Below are 12,682 nucleotides of genomic sequence, written 5' to 3' on the forward strand. Positions count from 1 at the left end.
GAGAGAAGACAGAGTGATCTTAAAGCTGCTGCAGAGTGTAAGGGAATGATCTGTTCTCCGAACAGAATTAATGGGCTTAAAGTCAAGGAGGGTGAGCCATTAACCATGGCTAATGAGGTGAGGGCTGTAATGAACTGCCTGGGGAGGGAGGGTCTGAGGTTGGACATCACAGCTCACACAGGACCTGGACAGAGCTGAACGTCCTCAGGAGAAGGCTGAGCTGGGTGGGGTTTTAGGTTTTTTGCAGTCTTGTTTTCTGAGGATTCCTGAATTTCCCATTAGAAGTTCCCTCACTTGTTGTTCCCACTGCTTGGCATTGACAGGAGAGGTGATGGGGTCTGCTGGAAGCACTGGGGAAGCCACCAGTGCCCCAAAATGTCCCTTATTGAGTCAGCGCCAAACACAGGGCAGGCCTGGAGGTGTCCCATGAGGATGCCCCAGACCTACCCAGGAGAAATGGAAACCTGTCACGCTCAGGAGGTGACATTTCAGCAGGAAGGAGCTAAATCTCCCTGTCAGGGGAGCCCAGGATGGTGCCTGATCACAAAACTGAAATGAATTTGTCAGTCAGGCTGAAAATTCAGGCGAGAGGCATTGAGGTGTGTGAGGTGTGGTGACATTTGCCATGGCTACAGTGTCCCTACTCCTCCAGCACCTGCCAGCAGAGCCGAGCTGCAGAGAGAGGAGGGAGCAGCCTGGGATGCAGGAAGGATGGATCTGCCCCAGCTTTCCTGATAGAGCTGTGATAAATCCCCCCCAGAGCAGCCTGGGAGGCAGGAAGGATGGATCTGCCCCACCTTCCCTGCTGGAGTTGTGGATAAATGCCCCCAGAACAGCCTGGGATGCAGGAAGGAAGGATCTGCTGATAAATCCCCTCCAGCAGCCCTGGAGCTCTCTGCCTCCCCATCCCTGGGCTCAGCAGCTCCCACCCAGCACCGAGGGGGAGCTGAGCACAGAGGATCCACAGGACCCATCCTGCAGCCCTGGAAAAGCAGAGCCATGCAGGCTGTCCTTGCCTGCCTGGGAAGCACTGGAGACATGACAGGCAGCATTAGGAGCCTGACAGGCTCCCAGAGGGGAAGAGCAGCAGCAGTAATTGCACAGACACAGCCTGGCAAGGCCGTGGGATGCGCAGATGTTCCAGCACCTCTGACAACACAACCTGGGAGACACAGGGCCCCCAGGAGGGATGAAACCACTGTTTCTCCTCGCTGAGAGCCACGTGATTTTGGGGAGATCAGTGGCACAAGCAGCTCTGAGCTGTGTCCCCACCCAGCCCATCAGATGTGCTCCCACCTCGGAGCTGTCACAATAAACCTCTCTCCACATGGCTGGAGGCAAACTGCCACCAAGACATTCCTGGCCATTCCCAGCGAGTCCTGGCCACTAAGGAAGGGCCCAGCCTGCGTGGAGAAGTGCATGGAAAAGCCATTAGGATGCACATCCTACTTTGGAAGTGCTGGAGCTGCGGAGCAGCATGTTCAGTTTTCTCACATTCATAACCGAGGGTGGAACAGATGGCGAAGGTTTGGGAGGAAGCTAATGTAATACAGAGGAAGAGATAATATGTGGATTTAAATAACCCACAATGCCAGCAACAATTTGTTCTAGCAGGAATTGCACGGTGCTAGCAGGGTTTTGTTCCAGTGGCCTGGCAGAGAGGGGGTGGCTGGACAGGAGCAGGGGAAGGTGTAGGGGAGGAATGGGAGGTGCAGGATCTGTGCTCCAACCTCCTGCCCAAACCCGTGACCTCACCTGCCATCAGAAGCATTTCAGATTTCAGGGAGTGGTGAATCCCTGAGGAGGAGGAGGAGGGGAAGGCTGAGGGGGAAGGATTCATCCCACGGACCCCACATCCATCCCCACACAACACAGACACTCACACACTCCATCCTGCAAATCCTCCCTGAATCCTGCTCCAGTTCCACATACCCCCACAGCAAATCAAGGCTCCCCAATCCCCCCCCAAAGCCCAATTCCCTACACTGGCCTGAAATCCCCCTTCCCTGGGGCCTGGCAGGGCTGTGGGCAGGTGTGTGAGGGCCCACACTGCTCCAGCCTCTCCCCTGGGTGCCAGCAGTGCCAGCTCTCTCAAAAGGAGGGGCTCCAAGGGCAGCTCCCAGCTCTCTCCAGCTGGACTCCCAGAGAAAGGAGCTGCCATGAGCAGGAGGGATGCTCAGAGCTGAGCACGGCTATTTTTGCCCTACCTGAGGTATCCCTGAGCAGAAGCGAGGTCACCCTCACGGCTTAGCTTATTTTAAAAATAATCTGCCCTAAACCAGCTCTGCACAAGCCATTCATGAGCCCAGGGCTTGGCTCTGTGCTGGAGTGGCAGCTCCAGCTTCCAGAGGTAGCACACCTCTGCCAGTGCTGGAACAGGCTGGGTATGCAGGTCTCACAAATACACACCCCAAAATAATCACTGCTCCTGATTCCCATCTGAAAAACAAGCTGGGCGCCACAGGGCCTTGAATCCAAGCTTTTCCAAAGCTGCACAGGCAGGGATACAGACTCCACAAAGGAGTCTGTAGGAGCTGTAGGAACTTTGTCACTTTTCCCCAGTCCTTTAAAAGAAGCTCCCAGAACCACCCCCCTTTGCTGGGGCTGCACGCCAGGAATTGAAAAATCCTCTCATAAAGGTCATTTCTTGAGGCCACAGCTCAGTAACATCGATGAAATTCAGCACTGCTTGGTGTTGGCTCTCAGGGGATTTGGGGTTTTGGGGTCACTGAGCCACACAAATGGTTTAAAATGACATTTAAGGCCACCTGATCTCTCTGTGCCTCTGTGGGCACTGACCCCAGCACCCAGAGGACAAACTGCGAGCAATTGTCAGTGTTGGGGCAGAGGAAAATGGGAGCCAATGTGCCAGGACCAGTGCCGGTGCTGTGGGATTAAGGGATTTACTGGAATGTCCCCATCCCTCCCAGCCTTAAAGGCCCATGAGGCACAAAGCCTGGGCCTGGGTGCTTCACAGAAGCCTTTGAAGAGAAGTAAAATGGGAAATGAAAAAAGGAATTGTCGAGAGACTGGGAAGGGAAAGGATCTTTCTGAAATGCCAGCGAGCGTTTTATCCACAGACCACAGCCCGTGGCAGGGCTGGGGAGGAGGAGAAGGGAGCAGATCTCCTTCCCTGCCGGTGCTGCACATCTGCTGCTTCTGGAAGGGAGGAGAAGCGCTTTGGGCACGGAGCAGCTCAGCGGGAAGGGCCGGGCTCAGGCACCGCCTGATCCATCACCCCCTGTGTCTGCTCAGCAGCTGTGACCCCCAGCTCTCCAGAGCCTTCAGGGACCGCCCTGCTCTGAGGGCACCGGGGGCGTGAGGGGGCTCGAGGCTCGGCCCTTCAGCACCGGGGGCGTGAGGGGGCTCGAGGCTCGGCCCTTCAGCACCGGGGGCGTGAGGGGACTCGAGGTCCTTCAGCACCGGGGGCGTGAGGGGGCTCGAGGCTCGGTCCTTCATTATTGGGGGCGTGAGGGGACTCGAGGCTCGGCCCTTCAGCACCGGGGTGTGAGGGGGCTCGAGGCTCGGCCCTTCAGCACCGGGGGCGTGAGGGGACTCGAGGTCCTTCAGCACCGGGGTGTGAGGGGGCTCGAGGCTCGGCCCTTCAGCACCGGGGGTGTGAGGGGGCTCGAGGATCGGCCCTTCAGCACCGGGGGCGTGAGGGGGCTCGAGGATCGGCCCTTCAGCACCGGGGCGTGAGGGGGCTCGAGGCTCGGCCCTTCAGCACCGGGGCGTGAGGGGGCTCGAGGCTTGGCCCTTCACGGTGCCCTGCCCCATCGCACCCCAGAGACGTGAGGGCTGCAGCCCAAAGCCAGCCCTGGCTGTTCTCCGCAGCATCACACAGAGCAAACCCCAGCCCAAATGCAGAAATTCCCGGGGAAAGAAGCGCAGCAGAGGCTCTAAAGGCATCTCCCGGCTGAGGGATCTCCGAGAGCCCTCCGTGCCCCTGCGGGGGTGGCGGGGAGGGATCCCGGCAGCCTCTCCCTCCCTCCCTTCCTTCCTCCCTCCCTCCTCCGGCAGCGAGCGGCTGAGGGGCGGATTTGCCAGCAGATATTGCAGGCAGGTTTCGCTGTCGCTGGGGAAAGGCAGGAGCACGCAGCCAATCTGCAGGGAGCTGCCGGGGCTGCGGGCACAGGGCTCGGCACAGCCTCCCCCGGCACGGCAGCGGGGATGGAGCCCGGCAGCGGCACCTCCCCGCTGGATCTCCCCGTGCTCTTGCAATACCACACGAAATGAACGTGTGACATTTTTTTGCCTTGGACACGCTGAGGTGTCCAAGGCAAAAAAAAAAAAAAAAGCACGTTTATTTCCCGAATTCGATATTTATAGAATTCCAAAAGTGACCATGGATTGGAGGATGAAATTGCTGCCTCTCCAATCACACTGGTCAAACCAACAGTTCATCAATTCTCTCTTCCTCTAGAAAGGAATGCAAAACAATCATTATTTACATGAAAAGTGCGTGAGAAACTCCATTACAAAAATGTAAACATCAGAAGGCTTAGAACTTTAGAAGAACAGGGCAACACCCTTGCCAGAGCTGCCAGGTTATTCCTGAAGGGATTCATCCCAGGTGGAGATGAATTTCCCTTCCTTTTTTAGGCACCTTTAGCCCTAAAGGTCGTAAAATGAGTTAGAAATAAAACCTGGGTGTTTTCTCCACCCCAGCCTGTTTGGGGTGTGAACATCCCCTGTGCATGGAGGTGTTCCCATTTGGGAACCTGGGGACTTGTTTGGCATTAACCTCCCTGGGATTAAACCCTGTGATTTATCCTGTGGTCTTCCAACTTCAGGTTTTCCCATTTATTTCTTTCCCCATCAGGAGCTATCCCCAGGTCTCCCAACACAATCATCCCTGGGTTTTCCTTGTTCCTGTCATCTCAAGCAACCAGATTCACCTCAATCCCGGCTGGCAGCTGCGTGCCCAGATAAACAGAAGCCATAATTTCATGGGAATAAGGAGGAAGAGGAGTCCTGTTGCCATCACAGCTCTGGAATGAGGCAGGGCTGAGCATTGCTGCAGGGATTGTCTCTTCTTAAGACAAATAATAATCACAAACTGTTCCTCCTCTAATCCCTTTTGTGTTCAGACAACCTGAGGTAAATAATCTTCAGAGAGAAATGGGATGTTCAACTCGACAGGGTCCTTTTCAAAGCCTTTTCATCTCCAGGGCCTTTGATGTACCAGGGAGCACCTTCTTGGCTCTGCTCCTATCACTGGCTATGGGGGTTGAGCCCAATTCCATCTCTTAGCTTGGAAAATTTGGAGCCAAACACCAGCTTTTGATTACATTAGAACCAAATTGTGACTGCTGTTTTTGGTATAAAAATCTTAAAATGAGAGCTTCAAACATACCTAAATAAACACTGAGCACCAGGAAGGTGAGGATTGAACCAGGGGTGACAAATCAGTTCTTTAAGAGGCTAAAGGATCCCTAAGAGGATAACCTCTCATTTTTTTAGCCTTTTTTTCCGTAGAAGCAGGTTTTTCCATCCCACCCAACTCACTTTCACTCACACAAGCACTTTTAGCATCTCCTGGAGCCACGGGAGCTGCTGCAATCCGCTGGAGAAAGCCAAGTGGCTCCCTGATGTTTCCTTTGCTAAATGCTCCTTAACCATTTCACAGAGCCTGTTCCTGGCAGTGATGTGACAATTCAGCACAAATGTCACCGAGCTGCTAAGTTTGCAGCCCTTTCTGCAGTGCTGAGGCTGGAAAATGGTGCATATCTATGTTTTTGGTTTTTTTTTTTTTTTTTTTTTTTGCTGATCCAAGTCCTTAGTAATTACACTTAATAGATCCCAGAGGGATTCCTAGGTAACCTGCACTCTGGTTTCCATGGCAGAGAGGCAGAGCTTGTACCCTGTGATAACAGATAATAATGGATTGCTAATGCTTAAATTAATTATGCCACAATTGCATTTGTAAACCAGCTGTCCGTCGTATTCCCAGAAAAACTCCGGAGTTGCTACACAACAGTTCCAGGATAAAAACAAACAAGGCAGAAGGGCAGGGATTACTCTACAGCGACAATTACTGTTATTACTCCTGTGCCATAACCACGGTTTATTCCTATTTTAGTGTGTCCATGGGTTAAAGTCAAAGTTTCTGTTCTTTAAGCTTGGAAGCAAAGCTTTAAAATCCTTGGAGATCCAACCTGTTGATAGAGAAGGATCCTTTTGCCCAGCTGATATTGGTGTGGATTCCCATCCTTGGCAGATGTTTTCCTTCTGTCCCCCTAGTTTTCCAGCTGAGAGCACAGCTTTGATGCCCTGTGTGCAAATCACAGAACCACAGGATCATTTACCTGCAAAACGCTCTGGAATTGAGTCCCACCATTCCCCCAGCACTGCTCCATGTCCCCAAGTGCCACATCCACACAGCTCTGGGGATGGGGACTCCACCACTGCCCTGGGTGAAGAATTATTCCCAAATATCCAAGCTGAACCTCCCTGGTACAACTGGAGGCTGATTCCTCTTGTCCTGTTGCTGTTTTTTGGGAGAAGTGAGCAGTGAAGGCTGAGATCCCTCCCCAAAGTCTGGACCTCAGCTGCATCCCGAAGTGGGGGAACAGGGAACTGGAGCAGGGGCAGTGCTGGCTGTGCTGTTTTGGCAGGGAATTCCTCCATGGAGCAGCCCAGAGATGGGGCTGAGCCCTCCCTGCCTGCGGGGCCAGGGCAGGAGCTCGTTCTGTGCCTCGGCGGGGCCGTGCCAAGGCAAACAATGACACTGATAATCGCCTGCAATCTGTTATTATATTACCAGCAGCTCAAAAACCCTAAAACCCAATAATCTTCTGAAATGCAGCTAATCCCTCCCAGCGCCAGCAAGGCCGGGCTTGGCACGGCCGGGCTGGGGAAGGGAAGGAGCAGCGAGCAGGGGGTGGTTGCTGCCTTTGGAAGCTTCTCGTGGCACAGGAGGAGAGGTTTGCCAGGAGCAGCCAGCCCTGGATGGGTACCTGGCTGCTCTCCGCAATCCCTGCCTTGGCTTGGCTGCCTTTGACCCTGTTGCTAAGCTACAAATATGCCTTTCCAGCAGGCTCCAGCATCCTCGCTCCCACCCACTCCCAAACGGCAGCTGAATCAGGCTGCTCGGAACAGAAACCATCCCCGGGCAGCCGGGAGCTGCTTCTTCCCGTTCCTTTTCCAGCAGCTCCGCAGAGCCACCCAGGGAAAGCTCCCAGGGGGGGCCCAGCCCTGTCCCCACTCCATCCCAGCGACATGGGGAGTGCCAGGAGGGGGCAGCAGCCTGGGGAAAAGCGGTTGGAGCATCCCAGGGCTGGAATGCAGCAGGAATAGCTGAAGATCCCGGCAAATCCAAGAAAAAGCAACCACCCACCTGCTGCCAGCAGCGCTCACCCTGTGCGAGCCACACTCACACTGTGGCACCAGGGATGAGGTGCCAGGATGGATGAGGTGCCAGGGATGTTTTCCTGACCAGTGTCCTGCAGAAGGTTGTGTTGGAGGGCCACCTGCAGTGCCCCGAGATGCTGGGATGGTGGTGGAGTCCCACAGGATTGTCCAGGACGTGCTCCAGGGGAAGCAATGGATGCTCCCCAAGGGACTGAACCTTTCCTGGGATGTCCAGCCCAGCTGGGGTGGGGTGTGCACAGGGAAGCTGCAGTGGGGTTCCTGCAATGCTTTCCAGGTGAAATCACAGAATCCTGGCATGGTTTGGGTTGGAAGGACCTTATAGCCCATCCCATCCCACCCCTGCCACAGCAGGGACACCTTCCACTGTCCCAGGGTGCTCCAAGCCCCATCTAACCTGGCCTTGGACACTCCCAGGTGGTTCCCAGGAGCTTCATTTGGTCCATATAAACCCAGGAAAGGTTATTAGAGCATTCCCAAAATGTTGCCTGAACATGGACCCCCATGTGCTGGCTTGATGTCCAGGATACCTGGAAAACAACTGCAATTATTGGGAAATGTGCTGGACACTTCAAACCATCCTCAAACCACTCTAAGATCCCATATAATCTGCTTTTTTGGTGTTTTTTTTTTCCTTTTCATTGACCACCTGATAAACAACCAATTTTAGTTCTGTTTTTAAGGCCAGAGTTCCTATGGGAGTGGCATGGGATGATCCATGATCCATCAGGGGGTACAGCCAAGCGTTTGTTTGGCAGCTTCAAAAATCCTCCAAGGGTTCCTGGGCACTTTGGGAGGTGTCAGCTGGGATCTGCTCATCCCCAGGGCTGCCTGGACTCCCCAGAGCAGATTCTCCTGGATTCTCCCCAGGTTCTCCTGGAATCCCTGCAGAATTCCAAGGATCCATCTAACTCCTGTCCTTCTCTTTCTCTTGCAGGGTTCAGCTCCCATCCTGGTAGTCATGGTGATCTTACTAAATATTGGAGTCGCCATTTTGTTTATTAACTTTTTCATCTAATTCAAGACTGTCTTGTTTGCAAAAATAACAGTTACATGTATGAATGGGGAAAAAAAAAACAAAAACAAAACAAAAAAACCAGAACCAAACAACAACAAAAAAAAAAAAAAAAAAAAAAACAAAGGGAAGAATCATAACTCGAACTGTCCTCTGACAATTTCCAAGTCTTTTCACAGAAGAACAACAAATGATCGAGTCTCACTCACAGTTTGCCTTTTTTCCTGGGTAATGTTTTTTGGATTTTAGCCAAAATTCTTTGCTTGTATAACACTATGCTGTGTGGCATGGCAAAATGCTATCAACACTCTGCCCCCCCAACACTGGGAAGGATGAGAAGGAATCCCAACAAAAGAAAAAACCTCGCTTCCCTTCCCCTCACCCCCCCCCCACAAAAGAAAAAAATTGTCTTTGTAACAACAGCAATGAACCCCAAAATGGAGATGAGACAAGGGGACCATGGGGAAGGTTTGGGTGGAGTGGGGATGGGTTCTGGGATGCTCCAGGCTGAGCTTCCCAGGGAAATCCAAATGATAAATGGGAGAGAAAAGCAGAACCAGGCTTTTCACCTTTTGGAAATGGAGGAATGCTGCTGTGAGAAGGAGGAGAGAAGGAGCACAGGGAAGGAATGAACCCTGGCTGGATGGGAAAATGGCAGAACAGGCCCCGTTCTGATCCTTGTTTTTAAAACAAAAATTGGCTTTTTGCAGAATTCCTCGGGGCAGGGGTAATAGGGAACACGAGGTGTGAGCAGCAGCCGCAGCACCCTCCTGCCTTCACTCCTCCTCCCCAGGCTGCTCCTCACCCATGGCAAGGCAGGAAAACCACCCAGAGCTACTTTTAATTCACAGCCAATTTCTCCTGGCTAAAAATCCCCCCCCAAAACCCCTTGGAGGCACCTCCAGCAGCACGGATGGAGTGGCTGATGGTGCTGTGCTGGTGAGGAGCATCCAGCCCATCCCAAAAAATGTGCACAGGGAGCAGGGTGGGGAGGGACAGGGGACAGAGGGCTCAATTCCAATCCACTGAGGATGACAATAAAACAAAACCAAGTAAAATCCGACTGTTTCTCAAAGGCACCTGGGGAGGAGCACCTGGAGCATGTCCCAGAGAGGAGGGAGAGGGTGGTGGGTTTGTCTCTTACATCTTGCTGTGGACTGTTTCAGACATCATGCTTGGGCTCTGAGCATGTAGTATTTTGCACTTTGTAATGCAGGATGTATATTCCAGCTTCCAACATGTCCCTGTATTAAAAAAAAAAAAAAAAAGGAAAAAAAAAGAAAAAAAAAAAAGAAAAAAAAAAGAAAAAAAAAGAAAAAAAAAAGAAAATCAAACCAAACATCATTGGCAATGGCAGCCTCTAAGGATGTATTTTCTTTCTTTTTTTTTTTTTTCTATGTCACTTAATTTGTTCGTTTCTACCATCTTTGTACTATGCCTGCCTTGATTTTTGTCCCCTCCCTGTCCCCACGGATAATCTGCATACTCATTAAAGATGCGTATCCCTGTTCTGAGCTGTCCTGGTGCCGATGACACAGCGTGCTCTCAGCTCCAGCCCTGGGCACGGCGCTCCCAAAGCTCCCATCCCTGCCCTCGGTGCTCCCCCGCGGCTCCTTTGGGATTTGGCAGGGCCAGGGACCAAATCCGCCCCTCATCCCCCCCTGCAGCTGCAGCAGGAGAAGGGCGCAGGAGGGCGGCAGCTCCCGAGGGGGGTGAGACCCTCCCAGGAGATTTTGGGGGTGGGGAAGGAGGGAAAAGCCCTCCCCGACATTCACGTCCAGAGTTGTTGGATCCAGCCCGGACTCGTGGACTCAGCTTTGCTTTGCTTCTGTTTTAGCTGTTTCTCTGCTACCTTTTCAGCAGATTTCTTATTACACTGCACTGGATTGCTATATTTTTAACCAGAAATAAACTAAGGATTAGAGCATGTGCCAGTTAAATTCAGTTCTTTTCCTTACATGGTCTGATTCCCTCCTGTCGCAGTTTTGCTTCCTCTTCTCCTTCCTTTCCCTTTCCAGGCACAGGGCTATGGGTGGACAGGGGAAAGGATAATTTTGAAATTCCATTTTCCACAGTAACTGTCCATCATCTTCCCACCTCTTCCTTTTTTTGTGTTGTTTTGGATTTTCCTTTTGGGTCCTTAGTCATAATTTGTTTTCCCCTCTTCAAGGCTTGCTGCACACTTGAAATGAACAAAAAAAAAAAAAAAAAACATATTGGGATTGCAGCCTTGGGAATTCACCCCTGGGATTTGGAATTCTGCTTCTACTCTTTGGAAAGACTCTTGAGGACTTTTTTTTGGTCCTGTCAGGAGCAGGTTAAACACAGCCCTGCAGACACAGATATTTAGATATCTGTAAAACAGCACCAGAATGACTCTTGTTATCCATCAAATAAAAGCACTGCTGGTTTCCTGACTGGATTTTTGCCACCGCTGCCTGCCCAGTTATTCCTGCTCTTGCCCCTGGACCAGCACAGGATTTTTCAGCTCTCTGTTCCTCTCAGTCAAGCTGAGGTTTGCTCAGAAGGAAAGACAGCCACAGTCTAATATTAATTGTCTCCCAACCCACACGGTCTAAAATAATGATTCCTTTCTTAATCCCGGGGAGTTGAGCAATTTGTCTCAGTCCTGGGCTTTTCACATTTGCCCAAGGCCAGAAATATTCCTGAGAAGTAGCCCAGAGAGAGAGGTAATTCAGTGTATTTGCCTGTCTTATGAGCCTGGCTCCTGCAGATCTGCCCAAGGCCCATTAAAATGCCCATCAAGGTGGGCCATAAATCCATGGAAATGATCCAGCCCTGCTGCTTTATGTCCAGGCTGGCAGCTGCACTTGGTCAGTTGAAGGTTTGGATCATTTTTTGAGGCTGCTCTGGAATTTTTATGTTCTGCCAGCATGAGGAGGGGCTGGCACAGCAGAGCCATTGGGAAGGGGGAATTTGGGAAGGGAGATTTGGATCCCACCTGTGTGAGAGGGGCTGCTCCAGCACTGCATCCTTGGGAAAAGCAAGAAGGAAGGAAGGAAGGAAGGAAGGAAGACAAACCCCCTGTGCCACGTCAGCTGCTCCCAGCCCATCTGGTGTCTGGGTGGTTGTACCCAAGACCCAGATTCCAGCAGTCCCCAGAGCCCCAGCTTCCAGAGCTGCCGAGCTGTGGCAGCATCCTGCCAGGAAAACAGCCAGACTGCATCAGAGGGGGAGGAGCGACAGCAGAAACAGGGTGGGACCCACGGCAGAGAGCTTAATTGAGACCTAAGGACTAATTACACTTGGCAGCTTTGGCAAGTGCAGGGAGCATGGAGAGCAGGGATTTTTGGAAGCTGTCACACAGACAGGGTGGCTCCAGAGGGCTGTGCTGAGGCAGGACAGAGCAGGGGTGGGATGGGATCTCCTGAGCTGGGGTGAGGGCTTTGCAGGGAACAGAGTCCTGACAGCTTTTCCTGCTTCAGGAACAGCTCAGCTCCTTGCACAGCTCCTGAATGACTGCAGCAGTTGAGGGATCATCGAATCATGGAATGGGTTGGGTTGGAAGGGATCTTAAAGCTCATCCTGTCCCACCCCTGCCATGGACACCTTGCACTATCCCAGGGTGCTCCAAGTCCCATCCAACCCGGCCTTGGGCACTGCCAGGGATCCAGGGGCAGTCACAGCTGCTCTGGGCACCTGTGCCAGGGCCTGCCCACCCTCCCAGGGAGAGGCAAATCCCCCAAAACTCTGCACAGAAAGATGTGAACTCACCCAGGTGAGAGGACAACAGGGTGAGTGACTGAGCAAGCCGAGAGATTCCTTCCTGGATTAACAAGAAATGCTTTCTCCTCTCCCAGATCATAAATGCTGTTTTCTCCTCTCTCAGGTTATCAATAAATGGTTTGTTTCCACCTCTCACCTGTTATTTTGTGGGGAAGGTCCCTCCCTGCCAGCCATGTTTTTATCTCACCAATTAAAGCTCCCTGTCAGCTCTATTTAATCTTCCTTCTGTCCTAATGAGCCCAGCAGATCCCAACCCTGCTCTCTGGAGAGCTGCATCCCTGGGGATGGCCCTGCCACAGCAATACCCAGGGCACCTGGAATTCCCTGCACAAGGCCAGCCAGCCCTGGTGGCACCTCCAGGCATCACTTGGCTGCTGCAGCACCACTTGGATCCCATCTGCTGTCCCCAAGGACACAGCACTGCTCTGCTGGGAAGGAAGGGATGCCTTGAGGAGAGGGGCTGAAAAACAAAGCCTTGGAGCAGCCCTGGCCTCAGTGAGGTCTGCAGGTGGACACTTCACTGGTCATCAGAAGGTCACCTGCAGGACA

At 52.5% G+C, this 12,682-nt stretch overlaps 1 protein-coding gene across 1 annotated transcript in view; it reads left to right on the plus strand.

The window, feature by feature from the left end:
* The window catches only part of JPH3 (junctophilin 3), a 46,024-nt gene extending 36,299 nt beyond the window's left edge, over positions 1 to 9,725 (plus strand). Inside the window, exon 5 of the mRNA XM_059481752.1 lies at positions 8,309 to 9,725. Coding sequence (XP_059337735.1) covers positions 8,309 to 8,389 — 81 coding nt within the window. The 3' untranslated portion in view covers positions 8,390 to 9,725. The remainder of the gene's footprint in view (positions 1 to 8,308) is intronic.
* Positions 9,726 to 12,682: the final 2,957 nt, after the last annotated feature.

This window comes from Ammospiza nelsoni, chromosome 13 (assembly GCF_027579445.1).
Source record: "Ammospiza nelsoni isolate bAmmNel1 chromosome 13, bAmmNel1.pri, whole genome shotgun sequence".
In the NCBI taxonomy this organism is placed as follows: Eukaryota; Metazoa; Chordata; class Aves; order Passeriformes; family Passerellidae; genus Ammospiza; species Ammospiza nelsoni.